The 25,819-nt window shown below is 37.1% G+C and overlaps 1 protein-coding gene across 1 annotated transcript in view; it reads left to right on the top strand.

The window, feature by feature from the left end:
- The window catches only part of LOC121330074 (doublecortin domain-containing protein 1-like), an 85,064-nt gene extending 65,072 nt beyond the window's left edge, over window positions 1-19,992 (top strand). Inside the window, exons 30-40 of the mRNA XM_041276344.1 lie at window positions 47-232; window positions 395-598; window positions 1,083-1,272; window positions 2,035-2,202; window positions 3,053-3,148; window positions 6,919-7,055; window positions 7,341-7,517; window positions 8,133-8,283; window positions 10,106-10,215; window positions 10,394-10,457; window positions 19,301-19,992. Of these exons, the coding sequence (XP_041132278.1) occupies window positions 47-232; window positions 395-598; window positions 1,083-1,272; window positions 2,035-2,202; window positions 3,053-3,148; window positions 6,919-7,055; window positions 7,341-7,517; window positions 8,133-8,283; window positions 10,106-10,215; window positions 10,394-10,450 (1,476 nt within the window). The 3' untranslated portion in view covers window positions 10,451-10,457; window positions 19,301-19,992. The remainder of the gene's footprint in view (window positions 1-46; window positions 233-394; window positions 599-1,082; window positions 1,273-2,034; window positions 2,203-3,052; window positions 3,149-6,918; window positions 7,056-7,340; window positions 7,518-8,132; window positions 8,284-10,105; window positions 10,216-10,393; window positions 10,458-19,300) is intronic.
- The last annotated feature ends 5,827 nt before the right edge of the window (window positions 19,993-25,819 follow it).

Consider the following 25,819-nt stretch of genomic DNA (forward strand, 5'->3'; position numbering starts at 1 on the left):
ATGTAAGTTCTTTGTTAAAAAAAAATAGTTCTTTTTGTTTTGCTAGGGCTTTAGTTTCACACAGTCTAGTAAGAATCGGAAGATGGCTGTGTGTTCGGCCTGTGCCAGGGCATTAAGAGGGAAGAGCATTCTGACAAAACTGCCCCCTGGTGCCTCATTCTACTGCGCCACTGGCTGTAAGGAGAGTCAGCTGAACCCTTCCGGACCTTTTAAAAGCTTGAGTGTGATAAAGGCAAGTGTCTTTACTGGCAACTGTTTATGCCTAAAAATCTCTGTATTTCTATTTCTGTCTGGTTGCAAATGAAAAATACTTTAGTGCAAATCAGCGAATAACAGTTTACTGCATGTATTACTGTAATGTTATATTGAGTGTGTGTGACCTCATTTCTTTCAGACTGACCTTTCTACTTCAGAAGCTGAAAACACTTTGAAATACTTTGAGGAAGTGCTGACATCTTTAAGGAAGGAGACGTCAGTACAGGCTATTTCACAAGAGATCTCTGCTGCCCGGACGCAGCGGCCAGTGAAAATCAAGGCCTACAGAAATGGGGCAGGCTTTAAAGATGGGCAGCTGATAACTGCAACAACAATGCCAATGGTGAGGGTGAAAAAATAACAAACAGGCCCTACGTTGAACAAAGTTCAGAAGCATCAGCACAGTTTCAGAGAGGAATAATACACTTAGAAATATATCAAACTGGCAAGAAGCAACAAAACAAGTTGCTGGAAGGAAAATATCAATTGTTTTCAACTGTAAGAGAGTAGTTTCTTTCTAGTGTGGTAAAGCTAAAATGACTGTATTCTTTTCTGAAATGTTTCTTTTTTTGCCTTTGCACTTCTGCACAAAATAGGGTCTATCCTGTGTTAATGTTAAGTCAGTAGTCTTTTTGAATGAATGCATTTTATTTCCAAAGAAGAGAAAGAATGTGCTCCGTTACCTCCATTGCTGTTCACTGGCCAGGTTTAAACCTATTCGTTTGATACCTGTGCACACCTTGCGAGGTGAGCCATACATTTTTTCTGATAAAAAGATATTGTTTTATACTTATTCATGTTTTATTTTTGTATCTTCTGTTACACAGCTGCTTTCCATGTGTACCAGCAGACTTGAACTTTCAAGGGCTGCTTGCAGATTGTACACAGTGGATGGAACGCCAATGCAGACTGTATCAGACTTAATAGCATGGACTGTCAATGAGTGCTTACAGGAAAGCAGCATGGAAGAACACAGAGACACAGAAGATACAGAAGAGCTTGATGATGTTTCAGCAGGTACAGTAATTAGTCCACTGTGATGCCATGGCATGGATCGTGTTAATCCAATGTGCATTGCTATCAACAGAAAACGTTTGCAGACCCAAGATTACAAGAGACAATTTATGAATCCATACTAATTCACACAAATCTGGATCTGTTTTACATACAGTACTGTTGGATTTGTATTTATATGACAATTAGTACTTAGTCTCTGTAATAATTATTCCATTTTGATACATGTATGTTTGTATTAAAATTGATGTGTAACACATAGTAATATTTTAAACAGTAATGTAACATTCATTACATTCATGATATGTCAGATTTCAGTTATAACATTATTATGAGATAATTAAGATTAAATAACAGTATATCAGTATACCTAAAAAGCCACAAACCATTACTCAGTGAAAGGCTCATGTCCTTTTTACCAACAAGTAATCTTAATCTTTGTCTAAATTATAGGTCTAATAGATATATATGTAATATGCTGACAACTTATATTGTGACAACTTATAAACTAACAAATATTAGTTTATAAATTGATAGCCTAATACAGAACAAAAGCAATATTGACCAAAATTCAAAAACCAAATTTGAGTGCTGTGTTTGATTGTAAGGAAATGCAGTGAACTAATCTCTAGATCTGTTATATAGGCTCTGTCTGAGCTTGCTGTGATGCTGCTGGGTCTGATGCTGTTTGGGTGTGGGTGCTGCTGGGTGTGGTGCTAAATGCACAGCTGAAGTAGCAGTTCTGATATGTCAGTGTCTCTGTAGAGTCTCTGGAGCTCAGTGCACCCGACAAGGCAGCCTCCAGATCGCAGCTGCTCCTTCGGGTTACTGCGGAAGAGCTGGGGAGTCTGGATGAGACCCTGCTGACCCTCATTCTGAGGAATCCTGTTGATGTGTGGGTGTCCAGTGGGGAGCCTTTCCTTCCTTTGCATGGTAAAAGAGTCTTCTGTCATTTCAAACCTAAGTAGGGTTTCACAAGAAGTGGTGGGAATTATGTATGAATTCCATCCTAATGTGAGCTAGGGTTAGAAAAAGGGTAAGGGTTATTCTGTAAGTATTCGTTGTCATACAAGTGCCAGATTGCTATTCTTATCTTAATAGCAGCACAGATTTAGTTGTATATGTTTCGGGCCTAAAATTGTCCCGTAGAGATTTTTCCTGTTATTTGACAAGTTGTTGCTGGTACTGTGAGTACCGTAATGCTTTAATAAGTTCTGATAATTACAACGCTGGCTGTAGTTATGGTCATTATTTTAATAAGTTCTGATAATTACAACGCTGGCTGTAGTTATGGTCATTATTTTAATAAGTTCTGATAATTACAATGCTGGCTGTAGTTATGGTCATTATTTTAATAAGTTCTGATAATTACAACGCTGGCTGTAGTTATGGTCATTATTTTAATAAGTTCTGATAATTACAATGCTGGCTGTAGTTATGGTCATTATTTTAATAAGTTCTGATAATTACAACGCTGGCTGTAGTTATGGTCATTATTTTAATAAGTTCTGATAATTACAATGCTGGCTGTAGTTATGGTCATTATTTTAATAAGTTCTGATAATTACAACGCTGGCTGTAGTTATGGTCATTATTTTAATGGAAAAAAAGGTTCAGTATTTTCCAATATTGTGAATGGTCTCTGAAATTTCATGTTGTTCTGACAATCCTACCACAGCCACAAGTATAAACTAGAAATTTACTTACCTTCTAATAGGAATTTTTAATTTTTTTTTGCATAGTGACACCTAGTGGCTGTAGTTATGGTCATTATTTTAATAAGTTCTGATAATTACAAAGGGAGAGGCAGCAGAAAATGCTGGCTGTAGTTATGGTCATTATTTGGTTTTAAAGAGACATAAAATGAGACTCCTACAAGGTGAGGACAGTACTGGACAGCACCAACAACCACATAAATAGTTTAAATCAGACACTCTGGTCTCTGGATAAGCACATGTGATTGAAAAATGAAAAAATATTATATTATAAGTATGGTATAAGTGATTCAGGTTCTGTTGGATGGTATAAGTGATTGAGGTACTGTTGGAATAAGTTTCATGTTGTTGGATGGTATAAGTGATTGAGGTACTGTTGGATGGTATAAGTGATAAGGTACTAGATAAGTTTAGGCTGTTGGATTCTATATGATTGAGGTACTGTTGGATTATAAGTGATTTGTTGGATTGTATAAGTGATTCAGGCACTATGGTGTGATTCAGGCACTATTGGATTGTATAAGTGATTCAGGTGTTGGATTGTATAAGTGATTTTGTTGGAGGTATAAGTGATTGAGGTACTGTTGGATATAAGTGATTCAGGTACTGTTGGATGTATAAGTGATTGAGGTACTGTTGGATTTTGTATAAGTGATTCAGGTACTGTTGGATTGTATAAGGATTCAGGCACTGTTGGATTGTATAAGTGATTCAGGTACTGTTGGATTGTATAAGTGATTCAGGTCTGTTGGATGTATTTGATTCAGGCACTGTTGGATTATAAGTGATTCAGGCACTGTTGGATTCCTAAGTGATTCAGGTGTTGGATTGTATAAGTGATTGGGCACTGTTGGATGGCATAAGTGATTCAGGCACTGTTGGATGGTATAAGTGATTCAGGCACTGTTGGATGGTATAAGTGATTCAGGTACTGTTGGATTGTATAAGTGATTGAGGTACTGTTGGATGGTATAAGTGATTCAGGTACTGTTGGATGGTATAAGTGATTCAGGTACTGTTGGATGGTATAAGTGATTCAGGTACTGTTGGATTGTATAAGTGATTCAGGCACTGTTGGATGGTATAAGTGATTCAGGCACTGTTGGATTGTATAAGTGATTCAGGCACTGTTGGATTGTATAAGTGATTCAGGCACTGTTGGATTGTATAAGTGATTCAGGCACTGTTGGATTGTATAAGTGATTCAGGCACTGTTGGATTGTATAAGTGATTCAGGTACTGTTGGATGGTATAAGTGATTCAGGCACTGTTGGATTGTATAAGTGATTGAGGTACTGTTGGATGGTATAAGTGATTCAGGTACTGTTGGATGGTATAAGTGATTCAGGTACTGTTGGATTGTATAAGTGATTGAGGTACTGTTGGATGGTATAAGTGATTCAGGTACTGTTGGATGGTATAAGTGATTCAGGTACTGTTGGATTGTATAAGTGATTGAGGTACTGTTGGATTGTATAAGTGATTCAGGTACTGTTGGATGGTATAAGTGATTCAGGCACTGTTGGATTGTATAAGTGATTCAGGTACTGTTGGATGGTATAAGTGATTCAGGTACTGTTGGATTGTATAAGTGATTCAGGCACTGTTGGATTGTATAAGTGATTGAGGTACTGTTGGATGGTATAAGTGATTGAGGTACTGTTGGATGGTATAAGTGATTGAGGTACTGTTGGATGGTATAAGTGATTGAGGTACTGTTGGATGGTATAAGTGATTGAGGTACTGTTGGATGGTATAAGTGATTGAGGTACTGTTGGATGGTATAAGTGATTGAGGTACTGTTGGATGGTATAAGTGATTGAGGTACTGTTGGATGGTATAAGTGATTGAGGTACTGTTGGATGGTATAAGTGATTGAGGTACTGTTGGATGGTATAAGTGATTGAGGTACTGTTGGATGGTATAAGTGATTGAGGTACTGTTGGATGGTATAAGTGATTGAGGTACTGTTGGATTGTATAAGTGATTGAGGTACTGTTGGATGGTATAAGTGATTGAGGTACTGTTGGATTGTATAAGTGATTCAGGTACTGTTGGATGGTATAAGTGATTGAGGTACTGTTGGATTGTATAAGTGATTGAGGTACTGTTGGATTGTATAAGTGATTGAGGTACTGTTGGATGGTATAAGTGATTGAGGTACTGTTGGATGGTATAAGTGATTGAGGTACTGTTGGATGGTATAAGTGATTCAGGCACTGTTGGATTGTATAAGTGATTCAGGTACTGTTGGATGGTATAAGTGATTCAGGTACTGTTGGATTGTATAAGTGATTCAGGTACTGTTGGATGGTATAAGTGATTGAGGTACTGTTGGATTGTATAAGTGATTCAGGTACTGTTGGATTGTATAAGTGATTCAGGCACTGTTGGATTGTATAAGTGATTCAGGCACTGTTGGATTGTATAAGTGATTCAGGCACTGTTGGATTGTATAAGTGATTCAGGCACTGTTGGATTGTATAAGTGATTCAGGTACTGTTGGATTGTATAAGTGATTCAGGCACTGTTGGATTGTATAAGTGATTCAGGCACTGTTGGATTGTATAAGTGATTCAGGTACTGTTGGATTGTATAAGTGATTCAGGTACTGTTGGATTGTATAAGTGATTCAGGTACTGTTGGATTGTATAAGTGATTCAGGCACTGTTGGATTGTATAAGTGATTCAGGTACTGTTGGATGGTATAAGTGATTCAGGCACTGTTGGATTGTATAAGTGATTCAGGTACTGTTGGATTGTATAAGTGATTCAGGTACTGTTGGATGGTATAAGTGATTCAGGTACTGTTGGATGGTATAAGTGATTGAGGTACTGTTGGATGGTATAAGTGATTGAGGTACTGTTGGATGGTATAAGTGATTCAGGTACTGTTGGATGGTATAAGTGATTCAGGTACTGTTGGATGGTATAAGTGATTGAGGTACTGTTGGATGGTATAAGTGATTGAGGTACTGTTGGATGGTATAAGTGATTGAGGTACTGTTGGATGGTATAAGTGATTCAGGCACTGTTGGATGGTATAAGTGATTCAGGTACTGTTGGATTGTATAAGTGATTGAGGTACTGTTGGATTGTATAAGTGATTGAGGTACTGTTGGATGGTATAAGTGATTGAGGTACTGTTGGATGGTATAAGTGATTGAGGTACTGTTGGATGGTATAAGTGATTGAGGTACTGTTGGATTGTATAAGTGATTCAGGCACTGTTGGATTGTATAAGTGATTCAGGTACTGTTGGATGGTATATGTGATTCAGGTACTGTTGGATTGTATAAGTGATTGAGGTACTGTTGGATGGTATAAGTGATTGAGGTACTGTTGGATGGTATATGTGATTCAGGCACTGTTGGATGGTATCAGTGATTGAGGTACTGTTGGATTGTATAAGTGATTGAGGTACTGTTGGATGGTATAAGTGATTGAGGTACTGTTGGATGGTGTATGTGATTCAGGCACTGTTGGATGGTATCAGTGATTGAGGTACTGTTGGATTGTATAAGTGATTGAGGTACTGTTGTATCAAACACTGTGTCCCAGTGTTGGCCGAGTCAAGCCTCTGTAAATGAGAATTGACCTGGGTTAGGGAATTGATTGAATGGTTAATTGGGTATGTTTAAGCAGTTAGATTATTGTTTTGTTCAATGGTTAAACTGCAGCATAATAAGAGCATAAATGTGTTCATGTGTAAATGAAATTAGAATTATCAAATCTTATCACAGTATTATCATTTTTCACAATGCAATACTATTTTTCATTTTGCATTACTGTGTTCAGGACCCCATGCACTATCAAGCGTGTATGAGCTAGCCACTGCATATAATGCTTGGAAAGCCAAACAGGAAACAAATGCATAGAACAAATACTGAGCCTCATGAATCTTAAGGTTGAATTGTATATTTTTTGTTCCTAGGAAGGCGAGTAGGGGCACTGAAGCCAGCGAGAATGATCCCCACTAAAAGCTCGATTCAGCCTGTTGTTGTCGAAGGTGGCTGGACAGAGCCTTCTCAAGAAGAAGTGAAACTAATGGAGGATGTGCAAAATATGGAGGTACTGTGTGCTCATTAGCGTTTTCACTACCAACATGAAGAACGCTTATTCGTGAACATGGTTCTGTACACAACAGCAGTACTACATCTAAAACATGTGTATCTGTGTGAAAAGAACATTCACTGCAGAAAGAATATTATAATGTATCAGATTATCACTAAAACATATTTGAAAAAATTGTATTTTTTTTCACAAATAGAAGTGTACTTTTAAATGGTTTTGCTTTTTTGTTTTTTGGAATTTGCTCAAATAGTTCAGATATGTTCTGCATGTTTACTCAACCAGGTACATCTGTCAGAGGTCCAGATCATACAGACCAGGAAGCGAAGCCCGTTTCTGAAAACAATAGCAGCCAATCAGAGAGACTTATACAGCCAGCCTGATGTTAAGAGGGTTCAAGTGTACATGAATGGAACCGATCTAAAGCAGGGAGTTTTCGCTTGGGGAAAAAACATGGAGGAGGTAAATGTCTGCTTGTTCCATTTGCATTCAACACCTTTCAGAGTGCTTTGAAAATATAAAGATGCAGCTATGGCCAACAGCTTTAGATCACTTCGAATTTTAGGATTAAGACATAATTTAAAAATAAATAAATAAATATGAACATAATCTAGATCTTTTATTTAACATTATGTAATTAAAGAAACTACAAAATGATATCGCAAAAGTCAGTGTTTCATGTTAGATTTTTTCGAAATGTCACATTTTTCCATTTTTGGTAAGTGTACGGAAAACTGCAAAGCAGTATGTAATTCAATACGTTAAAGTAACATTATTCAGCAGGTTGCATTCAACTTTATGAAGCAATATGAGTTAATTCTATAGGGTGATGCTAAACCTGCGCCCATAGCTATAGGTGAAATGCTTTCTTTTAGCAGTTAAAAGATGTTGTTACTTATATGAATTTGAACTGTGTTACATGCAGACCAGAAAAGAGTAACCTCATTAGTACAGACACTCACTGTTTATAAAGAAAAAAATACCTGAAGGTAACTAATGTATTTAACCCTTAGAAGCCCTTAATGCATTTGTATGTGTGAGACAGTCTGGCATAATTGCTATGCTTGTGTATTTCAGTTGCTGGGCAGTTGTACCTCCAGATTAAACATGAGGCAGCCTGCTCAGGTTCTCTATGCTATGGATGGTGTACAGTTGAGCAAGTGGGATGAAATTGAGAGAGATATGTTAATTTGTGTATCTTCAGGAGAACCTTTCATGAGCACTAAAGGTCAGTTTTAGGTTTTGTTTTTTTTCTCTTAATCCCTGGCAGTGTAGTTCTGTAATTTATACAAAAATCCAAATCAACCTGGTTTGCTTTATCAGGTTTGACTGCTGAGAGTTCAACATTTTTTCGGTCAGTTAGAATATGCTGCCATATCAGCTACCAACAAAAAGAGCAATCTGTTTATTTGTTTGTTTCTTTTTTTTAGAAAAAGCTCAGAATACATTCAGAACACAGTTTAAAAAAAAGAAAAAAAGTTAATTGACTGGTTCAAATCGTTGAGATCGTCCAGGTCTCTTGTGGTTTTTGATGCATGGGGTTTTCTCTTAGCTTTGGTCATGAATTTCACCACACAGAGTTTGAGGATTCCTGGGGGGTTGTGTGTTCTTTGTGTTTTTTTACTACAAGCTTAAAACAGTTCAAAATGAACCAACAAGAAACATAGGGAATAGCAAGCCTAAATCCATTAGTGTATCCACGAAGATTCCCTGCTGCTGTACAAATGTACCAGTGAATTGGCCTTTGTCTCGATGCACCTGAACAAAGAGCATGGGAAATGGAATGCTTTTCTAGGAGCAATAGGGGGTTGAATGTGCACTGACCAGGAAATGAGTTTTAGCTTATATCTGTACTGTGTTCAGCAACAAACATTAGGATCTTACTATACTGCAGAGACTGAACGCAGGCACTTTGGATAAGGTTTAAATAAACAGTACAGCAGCTCACCATGGTGATGATTTAACAAAGTGATGGTCCAGAAACCACTTTATTTTATGTGAAGTATTAAATATTTCTAAAATGGGAATTTTAAATAGTCTATCCTGGTTGGTCAAAACAGGTTACATGGGGGTGTTGATAGTACAGCATATTACAGAATTTTGAAATAAACAATAGAAAAACGGCAGCCTTTTTTAATCGCACTAAAAATAATGAACCTGATTTATGTAAATGTTGACCTTTTTGGAAACCGAGGTGTAGGTGAGATTTTAAATCTTTGAGCCTGAATCGGACATCATTGACTCTAATTCAAGTAGTGAAAAAAAGCAGAAGTATTCAAATCAATTCAAAACTCGCCATTTGGATCGTTCTGCCTCTTCTCCCTGAACATTGCCAGAACTAGAGTTTACCTATCCCATTCTGAAAATGTATAGTTTAAAAAATATATATTTAATGAATATATAAATATTATAAAATTTGTATTATATATATATATATATATTATATATATATATATATATATATATATATATATATATATATATAAATATAAATATATATATAAATATATATAAATTTCAGCTTTTTTTAAAGAAAGATTTGGGTGGCTCTTAAAAGAGCTTTTTATGGTTAAATGGTTACTGTATGTCTGTACTCCTTCTTCGGCCGCTTGCATCTCCTGCCCCATCTGCACAGCTGTGTGATCTGATCCTGAGTATTTGTAAAAGCATCTCGACAATCCCTTCCGTACCATTCTCTTCTCATCAATTGGTCCCAGTACGATAGTTTCAGGCCCAGTAGTTCTCCACGTCCAGACATAGACTTCAAAGTCAGTTTGATATGTGCCTGGGAATTCCATAATGCAAATATCGTATTTCTTGCCACTGTGAAGTGGAAGCACAAATCTAGTATGGATACCTCCTCGGCAGATGAAGCCACTTGGCAGCGCCTCGTGACTGCCAACGTACCCGGGGCGTGGTTATATTAGAGTATATCACACACCCTGTCATGTCTTATTGCTTATGTATAATAATGTGAAGATAGCTAGTTGTTTGACTAAACTCACAAGAAGGATGACCTTGTTTTTTTTTTTTTTTATTATTATTTTCAGCTAACAGACATAACATAGAAATCAGAGCCAACTATGCACGAGTGAGAAAAGACAAAGGACCAGCAGCAACAGACATCGTTGTGACTCCAAAGGGAAACCCCAAAGTGAAGGTATGGGTTTATGAAATTAACATTTCTGACTAAAAAAAAAGCACACCCTTATTAATGCTGCTCCACTAGCCCTCTTGCTAATATCACGTTTTGAAAGCCCTTTAACTGATTTTACTGTATCTGAATGTCTCTGTTTTGTTGACGTCTAATGATAACAGCGTGCTCTGTGTTTTATAAGGTTGAAGCTCCCAGTAATGTACTGGCTCTCCCTGCTGCACCAGAAAACATATTCTAACAAACAGGTAAAAGAAATTTGAACGATATCTGTATTACTCACTCTGTATTAGCTAATGGGTAACTACAACGAACCATTTATCTTTTTACAAAAACTGTAACTTCTGTTAAAGTAAAACAAGTAACAGACTGCCTGCTAGGATAATGAAGGTCTTCACTGTGTACCCAATTTTTTTTTTTTTTTTTTACTGTATTTGTTGCATGTACGTGTCATTTTCTTTTCACAAGAAAATGGTGCAAATTGAATTTTCTTATTAAGACCTTGATACATTGACCTTGATACAATGCTGTTCCAAACTGAATGGCATTCTTTTAGAGGGGTTTCCTTCAGATCTGTTGCAAAGTACCATAGAATTCAGACACAAGGGGGCGCCCTTAGCAGAAAAACACGAAGCCTCAAACGAACAACCGTTCTCTTGTCAATACAAATTCCAAAAATTGATAATTTTCCTAAATGTGTACAGTAAGTGTTTTAATTCTTTTTAAGTAGAAATGCATATCCACATTCCAGCTGTTCTTCACAGAACATGAGAGTAGTTCACATTTTTTAAACTGAAATTTTGTTTTTTAAATTTAGATTTTAAAAAACGGAGGAGGAGAAGAAGGAGAATCGGGTACAGAAAAGCAAAGGACAATGGTCATTGAAAAAGTGGATCTGCCTACTCTTTGCTTAAGAAAAAATTTAGTTTCTAACTTCATCTTGAACTACGCTTTGCTTTTTAATTACATGCTACTGAAAAGTAACATGAATAAGTTCATTTAAAAATCATTGATTGTACTGCTTTATATTATTTACAGACTAACCAAAGACAATATCTGCATCTATTTAAATACAGCACTGTAATTTATTATTGAAGCTTTTATTTTTGGTAATCTAGATATGTATTTAATAAATGTAAACTGAACGAATAAATGACAACTCTGCTGAATGTATCATTTATTTTATATATAATACGTCTTTCTACCTTTTTTTTTTTTTTTTTAATATAATATGTTTCCAGGGAGAACTGCCAGCCATTTTACCTTATTTGGTCAGTTACTGGTAGCTCCTGTTTCCCATTCATAAATTGAGAAGATTCTTAATGCCTTTGCTTATTAGTTATGTCTCTGTTGCTTTCATCTTACTTTGAATAGTCTTCCAGCTGTATAATAGGTGCTTTGTGAATGTTGTCTTTATAGTAGATTATAACCTATTCTTTCTTTTTTTTAATTGCCAGTAATGTTAAAATCTTAAACTATTGTTAGGTGCATTTCAATAGAATAGTTTGATCATTTAAATCAAACAAATATTATACATTGTAAAATAATTTTTGTATTGTGCAGTATGTGATTAGTTTTACCAGCAGGGGGCTTCAAAAAACCTTTGTGACTGACTTGAAGTTCTTTATCCTGCAGTATCTCTTGATGGTACCCATTCAAGCAGCCCAAACAAATTATACCCCTCCCTAAAACTGGATCTGATTGCCAATGTTTTTAGCATGGTGGTCTGTTGAAATCTCTATTTAAATGTATATTTTTATAGAACTTCTCTGAGACTATGTGAATATGTTTTGTTAGAACGGTTTGCCTGACAGATATTTTTACTTTAAAAGTTACCCAACAAAACTATACTCTTTCAACCACAGTGATGTTGCACATGCATAAGTGATATTTAAACAAGCAACCCAGTAGCATCACACTGTTTTGTTCATCCATTTCTCAACATAATAAAAGTATTACAGTATATGCAGAATGTGTTTCATAATAAAAGGCTTCAGTTTTATTGGCTCATTAGAAATAGACAGATGAGTTCAGAACTTTGACCTTTAGCACTACAGACCCTAACCTAACCTTAAGATCATGTAATATACTGTGTGTTAAGGAGATGCACGAATAGCTGGGCACTGTTATTTATAGGAGATTAAATAGCTGAAAAATACCCTTAGTATAATGATGGTCAGGTTTCACTGTGAGTAATTACACAGTTCATTTACTATACTGTACATCCCACCCTACCATGTATTGAAAGGACATACATGAAATGATATTATTATACCACATTCATGCGGGATTAATACTTTTAGTATAAAACATCTATCTGTCCAACAAGAATCAAAGTGACATCATACACTCTATATTTGGTTTGGATAAAGTTGTAATCTGTACAATTTAATGTATTCATAGAGAGGTTAAAAGGGCAGTAAACACCAACTCCTCCTTTCGTTCAATTTCCACATAGATTTATTTTTGCTCTTTCTGGTCTTGTGGCGTTTTCCTATCCCAAGAATGGTGCAAATGCTCAATGCATTTAAATACATCCATAAACAGGGGTTTTAGGATCACGATACTCAAAGCACTGATGTGCCGGTGAGCGATCTGGATACTGCATTGCATTGATCAGCTAGATGAATATTTATGACTTAAGGTTCCTGTTAAACTAACTATGCAGATGTCAAGACCTTCTTTATTCAGTTTGAAGGTCCTGGTTGCCTTTGGCCTCTGCTGCATCAGCAGTCCAGAAGAGCCTTTAACCATGTCTGTCCTAGTTGTCATTTCCATTGTGGGGTCCCTTTGGTTATGCACACTACATCTAATACTAGTAGACAGCTAATAATGGCTCTGTAACAGGGAGAGATCTGTGCTGACTCTGCTGGCGTGTTCACGGGCTGCAGGAAGAGGGCGACAGTCGTCCAACAACCGCCTGCGAGTCATGGCAGTGACACGGGGAGGTGGGAAAGTGGGTGTGTGGACGTTCCCCCTCTCTGAATGGCTGAAAGGCGAGTCTTGGCAGATTGCTAGCCCTATAAAGAAGTGCTCTGCTGTTTCCTCAGGTCTGCCCACTTAGACGCAACGAGAGTGCGGAAGCTCTGATCCAGGACCGGGAATCAGGCGAAACAAAGCGTTTCATAGCGAGACAGAGAGAGCGGGGAACCCTTGGGCAGACCCCAACGTATTGTGAAAGAACAGGCTAGTTAGCCTACAGAGTAGGACGGTGATCCGGGTCGTGCGGGTAGCGACGACAGGGATAACGCTGCCGAGTGCAGCACCTTTTATTTGTAGTTTTATTACTGTTATATTTTCCATTGTTCTTTTCGCCTTCTGTTTTCATTAATATTTCTTTGAGCATCTGTGAGTGCACTTGCGGTTCACGTACCAGCTGTGGTATTTCCGTGGTGCTGTCTATCATTGTTGATAGGCAGCCCACGGTCAACAGTGCCCTCTGCCGGAAAAAGCAAGAACTGTTTGCAAATAAAACTGGGCACCTGTGTGGTGTTTTCAAGTACACCTGTCTGTCTCCTAGTCAGTGAATTACCCACACCCCTTCCACAGGCTCATTGACCTTGCTTTGTGTACTTCTGGTGTATTTAGTGTCTCGTTTTCGAGGGAGGCAACTATATAACTATAACAATATAGCCAGCCTTTTTTCAAACTCGATTTTCTTATCCATGCAACCCCATCAATAAATAATTGTATGTGTTCAATATGTATTCCTTTTATTGTATTGAATCATAGTTTTATACTATACTTTATACCACATTATAATACTATAGGACCCCCCCCCCCCCTTTCAAATTCACACAACTTAAATAATGCGCAATCAACTCCTGTTGAAACCCCTGATTTGAATTGATCTCAATGACAACCCTGTTCCCCTTTTGATTGCATCCTATTTATGAACAGGGAAATCGTGGTTAAAGTAACAAACTCATTACCTTGAGCCTAGAGTCAAGCCCTGGCAATCACAAGTGAAAGACTAGAAGAATAGTGTATGCACTACCTCTCACTCCCCAGAACTGGAAGCTCTGGCTTGCAGCCTCTGTTCAGATGGGAGTCGGAAAGTTTCTAATGAATTGAGAACAGTTTGCAACAAATACACCTTTTGTGTGAATGAAATAGTCTGGAGCCGACATGCAGACTGAGCTTGATGTTAGACAATTCATTCTGCAGGCAGGCAGACAGGCAGCAAATACCTAGGAAATAAAAAACATTATTGAATCTTTCCTTCCTTTACCCAGCTATGCTATTTAACAAATGGGGTGTATCCTAACTGGCTTACTCCAGGAGCCTTTTCACATGGTATGCAATGGCTTTGTGCATTTCTGTCTAATAGATGAAAACTGACCCTGCTGAAATCAGATATGATTAATGTATTCTGGTAGGCTTCAGAATGAGTAAAAGGTCAGCATTTCTGTACTACTGTCCTGATATCAGACAAAAAACAGAAGGCTGGCCCGTACAATATATACTCCAGGCGCAATACATTTGGTTTGCCTGCTAAGATGTGTGCTCAGTGCAGTTTTGGGGAGAAAAACAATTTGTTATAAATATTGCTGTCTTCGACTGTAATGTTGATTGGAAATCTCCAGATCTTATTACTGTGGCAGCCGCTTTTGGAATTAAAGATAATTACAATCCCGCTTATTGGTTTAGTTAATGGGAAGATTAGTGTCTAGTTATCCAAGCTAGGACACAATTCTGATATTCCCAAGACTTCCTATAACTTAGTTTGTTTTTGCATTTTGACGGGGGGCTAGAGTACTAGCACACCAAACATCTTACATAGTGCCAAAGTAAAATGATGTTTAAGATCGTTAACAATTTAAATATTACGCATACACTCATTAGAAGTTAACTGCAATAAAAAATTGAATTCTCGTATATGAAACAAGTTCAATGTTTTCCACCTACAAATAGCTGTAAAACGTTCTTCTCATATTAAAACACACACACACACACAATTCGGATTTCTAAAACACACAATTGCTCTACAACTGTAGAATATCTTGTAATAGTACTATATGTCCACTAGAGGACACAAGTACATTAGCAGTAAAAATAATGAAAGAAAAAGGGTGGGGGGGGGGTTGTATTACAAGAAAATGGAAGTGGTTTGGCTTTTATTTCAAATTTGATTACATTAGTTTTGACCTTCGGGTATCAATAAAACACTCAAATAATGTTCCATGATACATGATAATTCATTTTTTATTATTGTTAACTGAACTGCAGATTACTAATTAAGAAGCTACTGAGAACAAAAAAAACACACAGATGGATACCTGCAATAGAAAATGGGTTGGTGGGTGTGCAGGTCAAACCTGCTGATGATGCAATATTCTAACATTCTTGTAATACTGCTTGACGATATCGTTTTTCATGGAGGCCCCTTCCTGGCCTGCCGTTAAAAGGTGGGAAATGGAATCGGTCCTGAGATGCATTAGCTGTCAACCAGGGAGGTGGTGTCTGCAACACATATTTTGGAGAAGGGAGTCCTGGAATGCAGTTAATTAACCACATCAGTTTCTTAATGTGATCAATTTTAATTAAACTGAATTTTAATTGGGATCCAAATAGGTCTGCAGAGAGCAGTTACTAATTCTGCGAAGCATGTGCTGTTTGAGCTGCCGCTGTTCACTTCAGATTTGCTGAGGCCTAATTAATATGGATAGAGCATTAAGCCTTTTGGACTCTGGTGGCTTTCATTTCATGACTATTAATGATTTTAATGAACTGGACTAATTCACTAGTTTTCATCACTGTGCTTGAAAATGCTATTCAATGCGTATTTGGCTTTGCAATTGATTTTGAGGTCCTAACGGTGGAAATTGATTGAAACTGGTTTCTCCTCTGCGGCAAAACTGGGTGACACATAAAAAACAGTGTTCTAGAATCCATTCTGGTTCATGCAGTTTTTATCATTCAGACCATACACAGTATTTAACGACTTTGGATGCATGCTTTGCCTTATAAAAACCTTGCCTCTGGCCTCACTGGTGAGCATGGGAAGGTTTCATGTCATGTTACTATCTTGCTTTAGTAAGACCTATTTTGGAGACTGTAGATTAGTAATTCTCATGCACAGCTGATTCCTAACCCTTACCTTGTACCAAGCAATATAATCCCAAGATATCCTACAGAGATCCTAGCTCTGCTTAAGAGCAAAGCATTGAACAATGTCTGCATTCCTTTGACCTGGAGATAAATTAGTGTGAGATTATTTCAGATTAGTGTGTAAAGCCATATCTCTCTATACTGCCAAAGAAGAGATGGGAGCAGTATAAACCCAATGAAAAGGACCTGTTCTGCTTACCCCCTGTTGCCAAGCAGAACAGGTGCAAAATGATACGTATTTGGAAGTGATTAAAACCACTTAGATATATGCGGTCGAGGTGCAATTTTTTTATCATATATTTACCAGTAACAGCCTGAAGTTAAATCTGTTTGTTTTTTTTTTAAAAATTCTGTGTGTCCCAATTTAAAGGAAAGATACAGTTAAAATATTCTGCCTCCGCAGTTTTAAACAGCACAGAGTACTGTGCCTATCTAAATGACAAAGCACAGCCCCCAAGCGGGTCCTTATTTGTCACAATTTGTAGTATTTAGAATTGTCACTAATTCTTTAGATCCATACAGTCTTCTTTAGGTGAAAGTTCCTTTAAAGACACCCTGAGTTTTTTCTCTTCCATAAATTCATTTTTTACCCTGTAAGTCAAACATAAATCTGGCATGTACCACACCTCCAGTGCTGCCAGGCGCTATACTGAACATCAGATAAACATCATCACACAAACAGGGCTTGCAAAAGGTGGCAATGCAACCTAATCTGTTTCCTTCTTATATTAAATCCCATTAGATACACTCTCTGTAATGCAAAAGCCTCTATCTCTGTACACAAATTCTGCTATTTAACCAAGGATTCTTAATCACAGTGGAACCTTTCAAATGAAATTGTAATAAAAAAATTCAAAATCTATTCCTGTAGTTCCTGACGTAGAACTGATCAGTGAAATACAGCGACTGACTTGTATTATTGCGTTTCAAAACCTTTTCTTTTTCGGCATCTCACATTTGTTCTCCAGCTAGGATGAGTAGACTGTGTCAATAACTTCAGTATAGCTCAGGTAGAGAGGCAAGGCTCCTGGTGCGGGATCTCCCTGTGTAGCGGGAGTAGCTCAGTGTTGATGAATCAACCGCAGTCCCTTTGTCGGTCTGCCTCATTCATTTGGAGCAGGTCTCCACCTTCACATTACATAGACCTATAATAGAAACAGCTTGTCTAACAGTTGAAAACCGATTATGAAAATATTGACAGCCAAACAAAGTTTAATTATTTCTTCAGTCCCTGCTTTATATTTTCAGTCCAGAAATGTTGCTAGATAAATGTAAAAGTAACTACATTGACTGTGAGCGTTGACCTCAACCCCTTCTGATCTCAGTGACGGCAATTAGCCTAAATATTTTTTCTGCTTTCATTTCTTGTAAGATTCTTATCAGAATATATGAGCGTATAAAGTTACAGATGGATCCTACAATACCACATCCTGTAATACTTCATGACATTGTACACCCTAGACTGCTATATTAATGTTAATGTCTCTATATGTCGTGTGACAGTATGACTCTGGAGCTGCAATAACTGAATGACTCTTTCATATAGGAATGTCACTTAATTATATCACAGCCATTTCATCTGAATTATTAAAAAAAAAAAAAAAAAAAAAAAAAAAAAAAAAAACAAGTTTATTGTATTAAAATATGCAAATTAAATAATGCAAAGTAAACAGATTATTTATTCTGAGCACCTCCACATAAATATAAAATGAATTTGTTATCCGTTTCTAATTACTCTTTGCTGTAATTGTATTTTGAGGACAGTTGTTTAATTAAACTGAAACTCTTAATGAGAAGAGAATCCATGAACTGGCAACCTCTGACTTTATGGCTTGGCTTGTTTGTTTGTTAAAAATAAAATAAAAAATAATAAATTACTGGTAGTTCATGTACTCACTGAAAAGTGAGAAAGTAACATTAGCATAAAAATGATAGTGGAAAAAACTAGAAGAAATATGATTCCATAATCTTCCAGAAGTAGTGGAAAAGAATTTGCAGGTAACAGCACTGAATAGGCATTCATAGTTTGATCAGTTCCATATTAATATGTTTGTTCTGTAATACTTGTTCGAAGTAATTGAAAGGTTAGGCTAGCCAATACAACCAAAACTATATCAAGCAGCAGTAGAAGCCCCATAGAAGTGAACACTGTTCTGGCAGTCATACCCAGAATGCTATAGGCATAACTAGTCCTATTACTGTAGTTGGTGAACATGTACAGTTTTCACATCAACCAACAGAGAGTTAGACTATGCAAATAAAAGCATGAATATGTACATATTCTAATACTCACTGCCCTCAGATTTCCCTACAAGTCAGTAATTCTGGTTGTCTTTTGCTTGCTTTTGGTTGAATTATTGATATACCCTTAAGGCAAAAACTTGGACATGCACTAACACCTCTTCCACAGGCTAGACGTTCTTTATTATTACATTGTCAGTCTTTCTGTCTACTGCATTGTCTGTGAGAGAGTGGGAAGCGACTAATGATCTCGTCAGAATAGCTTCTGCCTTGAGGTGAAAGGTTTTTTTTTTTTTTTGCCTTCAACTTAACTCTTATCCTCTTATTTATTTTCTTAATTAGTCAATGTATAGAGAGCAGACAACCGTCATTAGACTTGCAATGTAAAAAACTGAAGTAAATGGTATTACTACAAATCAGTAAAGACAGATGTAATGGATTTGAATGCTAACAGTTGTTTCTTCTGAGGTCTTGTGAAAATAAGGAATTAAAAAAATAAATATAACCGTGTTTGCTCTGGGGACATATAAATATTACAGCTAGGTGGATGCTAGGATAAGGGGGAGTTTATGCCCACTAATACTGAAATGTTGGAAAGTTTGGATAAAGGGGGGGTGGTACTTTACCTATAGAATGAAAATTTCTGTTTGGACAATGACCATCTTCTAGCTTCATCACCTTTTACAATATATGCAAATGTGAATATTGTAATTCACTTGTTTGTCTTTTTTTCCTAAAGGCACCAGACCCCTATCAAGAAACCACATTGAAACAGAAGTGCCTTCTGAGAGCAGTGATTTGAAATATCTGGTCCTCCAGGGCTGAGATATCTACCAGCACCAAGCCCAGCTGTACACCACTGTACAACAGCCCAGGAAGAGCTTGCCTCTATGATGCAGCGTGTGTCCAAGGAGGAATCTTCTGACAGAAAAGGCTATTGCAATGTGGAAAGCTTCAAAGACATGGAAGAAAGCTTAAAATTCCCCAAAGACTTTTGCTTCTACATCTTCTTCCTCAGCTACAAACGGAGAGCTCCCCAGAGTCTTGCTCTCATAAGCTGGATGATGATGTGTAGAATTACCCCCACTGTGAAGGTATGTACAAGAGCACTCAGAGGGAGCACTCAGCAGCAACTCCACCTAGCACCAGCCCTGGAGATACCTCCAGCTTCTGCCACCATATGCCATCAACAGCAGATTTGCACAAGTGCAGAATTGGAGGCAGAAGTGTGTCATTGAAAGAGAATCTCATTACATCAGGTTTTGATCCTGTGGATAAATCATGCGTCATCTTCCACCGCATATATTTGACCGCTGTGAAGAAATCTTGAAGGGTTTCTGAGTGTTGTCACCGGAATCATTTTGTAATTGTGGTTGTCAAAGGTTCCATCTTGAAAGAGGAAACCTTGGAATTTTGGGTTTTCCATGCACCATCCTTTTGCTTTATATTCTGGACTTTTTTTGGTGGTGGTGGGGGGGGGGGGGGTGGAGTAAGAGTTGATCATTTGAAAGTAATTTTACAAATTGAACATAACTCCTTTTTATTATTTCAAACTGTATGATGTGATGAACTATTTATATAAGATGATATGTACATCCACCACAAAAAATGTGATTTATTTATACACAAGGGATCCTGGTATATTTCAAACTGGAAATCACAGTGACCTCACCTTCAGAAAGAAGTTAATGAGCCCAGCTTACATCTCTCATGGTTTTCAGATACCACTTTGTGCACAAGCGAGATTAAACCTGCACCAGACTTCGAGATCACAGCCGGATACATTTGTTTTCCGTTGTTCTGAAAGAGAACATCATTAAATTGCAGGGAACATTCTCTGATCGATAATAATAAACCAATAGGCATATTCAAAACCATGCCGATACATACTTAATGTAGGGCTGCTTTATGAATAGTCAATCAATAGAGGTTTAATCTTTTTACTTCTGAAAAGTATAATGAGATAGAATAATAAAACTTGAAAGCACAAGAACTAGGTTTACAAACTACAAGTTTAAAAATGGAGACACTTTAAATTAATGGGCGCAAATTCATAATGAATTCCGACCGAATCCCGCAGGACTGACACCTGAATGTCTTCTGCACTGCCTCTGAATTCTGAAGTCATTCATTTTGAATTCAGTCCTGTTATTTCATCATTATTGGTTCTCATTTCCCCTCCGTCGCTGGTGAATTTACCATTTATTCTCCACTAATTCATACCCTCTTCCTCGCCCACCGGGGGATTGTAAGAAGTGTTCATCCAGCACAGATTTATTCATAGCGCTGTATCATCTAAATCAGAGCAAAAGAAAGTACAGAACAAAAAGATTTTCATTTAATAAAAACTAAAAGGGGAGCAAGTGAAAAGTACTGACACTTATTTGTGTATCTTTTTTCATATTTGTTATTGGACCTGAATGTTCACCTTAGTCACAGTTTTATCCCATTTTGTCTTTTCTAAATGATTATTCATGACCTCATTTTAATTATCCATCTGCAAAAGGTTTGTAGACGGCAACGTGATGGGTATTCATTTGCAGCTGAACTGGTCTTGTCCTTGTTTGGTGAGAAAGACGAGGCTGACCTCTGCTTGTAGAATGCAGATGTTGGTTTCTTTGTGTAAAAGTCTCTTGTTAATCTGTCACACAAAAGACAAGCACATGCATGCTCTATCAATAATCTACTGCAGGTTTGTTTCTGAGCAAAAGCCCTTATTAGGCTCGAGACACATGCAGTAGATAGGGAAATCAAAAACATCTAGGCTTTCAATAAAGCACATGTATCACATATAAAATCCCATCACTGATACTGTTTGAAGGATGCAGTTTTTTTAAATACTTGTTTGAGGAATAGGTCATTTTTTTGTTGTTAGTTGTCTTTCTTGTCTTAATCAGATACAATAAAAATTGAATTTAATCTATATTAGTAGAGTTCTGGTACCATCAGATTTAGGACTACGCCACTGGCTTTATTTATATTACTTATAAATTATTAGCTGTTTATTTACCTGTATATTCATTGAACATGCTCTGTCTGTATCAGAGAAAATAACCTAGAGTCTTTCAAATCCACACTTAGACAGCAGCAGAGAGTTACTCAAGGCTTTGCTATACTCGTATTGAAGTGAATGAACCAAATATAAGACTTCAGAAAGAGGCTCCAGTTAGCTGGGTGTTTTTTTTTTAGAATCGTTGCCGTACTGCTCTGAACTTTGGCCCTGTGTATTCAGTTTAATTTAAAAATCAATGAACGATAGGTAATTCCTCTCAATCCCTCTCCTGCCTGTCTCCCACCACTATGGTTAATTATGAATGGTGTAGTTTGTCACATGTGCATTGTCGTCAAGATACACCTAATAAGGTGACGTAAGGGTCCATGCAAGTATTTAGCATTCTGCAGCAACAGATTCCTGTCACTTTGTGCACAGGGGGACACAGGGTACGAGGGTGAAGCACTTCACGAATTTACAATGTGTTGTTAGGCTGTCGGAGTGCTCTGAACCTCTATTTCTCCTGGGGCACCAGTCTTCTGGGACAGCTTTTGGAGAAATAGGCCAGCTAGCTACCTTGATAAATCTCAAAGCTTTTTATCCTGAGCACTCCCTTTTCCAAGGTCTATCCAGACTGCATAGATGTCTCTTTTGATTATTGATTTTTACCATTTTTGTCTAGATTTATCCCTCTAGCAATGTTAAAGCCTCAATTGAATATAATTCTTTGAAATTTCACAAATACATATATAATTAAATTGTATGCATAATATAATCCATACGGAGTAGATTTGTTTAGTGTTGCTTGAAGGTACGTTATGGAAATGATCAAAATTGTGCAGCGTTAAAGCAGCTCTCCAGTCTTTCTTCTTTGAATCCAAGTATTTTAATGTTAAGCTATATAGTCAATCTTTCTACTCTACTCTCTGTCTCAATTAAAGATCTACAAACAATTAATTACTGATTAATGGTATCTATCCAAAGGAAGACACTAATAAAACTAGAAGAAAAGTTTCAGTCTCCAGTAAATTTATTTATTTATTTATTTTTTAATTTAGTGGTCACCAATTATTTTTTTATTGTTTTCTCCCCAATTTAGTAATGTCCAATTATTTTTAGGCTCAACCCATCACTACCACCCCTGCACTGGAGGGGCGAAGACTCGCAGGACATCCTGGAAACAAGAATCAACACTCAAGGTCAATATCTAGCATCATTAATCCAGATTAGAAGGGGCAGATTCTCCAATGGTAAAAGTCAGACAGAAGGACAAACTGTTCCCAACGATCAGCACTGAGCTAAAATGCTCTCAAGTGCTCCTAGACAGTCCAAGCTCTCTGCGCTTCATAGAATCCAAAGGGGAAAAAGGTTTGCCTTTGAAAAATTCTTTGTAACCCTTTTCAAACTCAAGTTGATTTTAAAATCCTGTAACAAGAGACACTGCCCTAATTACGAGCCCATTGTACTTCATGCATTTATTTTAGCTTTGTTTGTTTTTTAATGTATGCAGAATGTTGTTGCTTATAAATTGGCTGTGACTAGGCTCTAAGGTAGCCTAATGTAACGTATATAGCACAATACTATGGAGATTAATGCAGTGCTACATATTTTCCTTAGTACTTGTTATAGAGGGTACAAGCTATGCATTATTCACGGTCCTATGTATCTATAAACAAATTAAACATCCCATTAGATAAACTTCTGTATGCTTAATTTCGTGAAAGCTCTCAGATTTGTAGCCATTTTACAGTAATGAAACACATGTCTTTTTGTCTGGCTGGCTTTAACACTTTAACAGATCCCTGGAATTGGTTCTCTCCCCAGCCGAATGTATGGATGGGGGCATTGCTCTGGTCCTTATCAGCTTCCCAAGTCCTGATCAAAACCTGTTATTGATGTGCCCAGAGCTTACTCTTATTAGCAGCTGAGTCTGGCCTCTAAATGAATCACCACTGCTCTCATTCGGCTCAAAGCAGTGACCTTCACTATAAAGGAGCATATGGACAGAAAACTACGGCCCACAACATAGAAACCTCTGAGGGGTGCAATAAAGGGAGCACGTATGAAATCTATCACTAAAACAAACTGCCATTTCCAACAAAACAGACGCTCGTATACATCACAGCACCAGCCTTCCATAATTTTAAATTTACGGTTCTGTTGTTTTTTTGGGACATGTAGCTCATACCTAATACTTCTGATAAACTTTCACCGACAACAAGCATGATTAATGATAGTTAAAAGAATTGAATCAAGGTTGAGAAAGACAGGGCCAAGAAAAAAGGCAGGCGACCGGGGTTGCACGGTAAATAACATCTTTACAGAAATATATGATAGGCTCTCCTTTTTACGGTGCCAAGTAATTATTGGTACAGGCCTCCTGTAATAATTCCTATTACAACCACAACAGAAAAGTCAGTAACTCACAACATTGGGACAAGGTGAAGGCAAGGCCAGGCAAGCATGGATCAATATTTCATTTACTCGCTGAGGTTTAGCTTCCATCTCTGTATCAAATCCTTTACAGCGAGCCACAAAAGAAATAAGATTTGCTGAAATAAAAAACTGTACAAGGCCCTAATTTCCTTAGGGTGCTTATATGAGTACAGAGAGCAGAAAAACCTTTCAGAAAAACAATATGCACTCAAGGTCATTCATTACAATCCAGTGTCAGGGAAAAAAAAAGTGGCATTAATGTGAAATTCTCCAAATGTACATCAATCAAGCGGCCAACAACACAATATTTTTTGAAGCTGCTAATGCCAGTATTAAGCAAAATGTTGACCCAACAAAGTATTTTATTTTTAACTCTTTCTCTGCTCTGGTGAGCGCCCATGAGTAAAAGCAGCTTGGTGCCATTCAAACTGCTTTATTGCTGGCTATTATTGTACAGGGGTTCGGCAAATACATCCAATTTTGATCAATAGGACACCAGTCTTCACTTCAATTGAATGAAACTGGGTGCAGAATCTATTGTTTCAATAGGGTACAAACCATATTTCAGTATAGCACAGGTGACACTGAAAGAATAAAACTGACGAATCATCATTCACATATAATATTTTTTTTTTAAATAAACATTTACATCGGTACAAAGCTAGCTCTTTGTCCGAGGTGCAGATATTCCCTTTATCTTGGGCTGTCATAACACATTTTACTGAACCAGCTTATATTATCAAAAGAAATAGGTCTGGCATTAATAAATACCAACTGGCTTGCCATTAAAAAGGCTAAGCCTCAGTTCTGAATCAATATTAAATGAACCTGAAGCTCTCATGTGACAGGCATACTAATGCCACTAAGACAGACGATGAAAACTGGATTTCAGGATGTAAAATTAGAATTTTACAAATAGAGGCTTCAGAAACGAGACTGTGCATAAATAGCAGTCCTGAATGGGTTATCATTGCAATTCATCCTGCAGAGTTACTGAAATCTATTCACTGCAGTGTATTAAAGACCAAAACATTGCATGTAGAAAAAAATGGATCTTTCGTAAAGTTAATATATCATATATATATATATATATATATATATATATATATATATATATATATATATATATATATATATATATATATATATATATAATTAACTTTGTTTGAGAACAAAAGGGGTGGCTAGTTATCTTTCCGGATTTTTGTTGCATTCACAGAGCTAACTTTACAATTGGTTTAAATGCTTTGCTGTGTGCTAGGGCCAGGTTAGTTGGACATTTTCTGATATAAATCAAATCCCGTGCACCTCCAGGAGTCCGGGGATGAATTTAATACATAACAGATTTCTTCCCAGCTCCAAAGGGATTTCTTTTTTTTTTTTTGTGTGTGTGTTTAATCGCGTGTTATTGATTTCGTAATATTTTTTCGCCCTTCCTTGGCGATCATTGGATGTATTGTTTATCAAAGGATAAATGAGATACTAACTGTTCGATTGACTGTTTAATCTGGTATTGGAATCGCCTAAAATATCCTTGATGTTTGTGTGATTTGATGTATGGTTAAAGCTAGTTCCCTGCCAGCACCACCACTTTGCCTCATGGGCTAGGCTGAAATATCTAAACCCATTTGACTGTCACCTGCCTAAGCCCTATTCCATCCCAGACCACCAGATGCAAAAGTGCTCATACCAACTGTGCCACTTTGCTCTCTGTATTTTCTTGCTGTGAATGTCAGCACTCTGCATGAGGCTGAGAATCAGAACACATGCAGTGTCCTTTAACTAATTGACTCAACTCTGCTTCAGTTGGAGGTTTCCAGACAAGCCACA

Source organism: Polyodon spathula, chromosome 17 (assembly GCF_017654505.1).
Source record: "Polyodon spathula isolate WHYD16114869_AA chromosome 17, ASM1765450v1, whole genome shotgun sequence".
Classification (NCBI taxonomy): Eukaryota; Metazoa; Chordata; class Actinopteri; order Acipenseriformes; family Polyodontidae; genus Polyodon; species Polyodon spathula.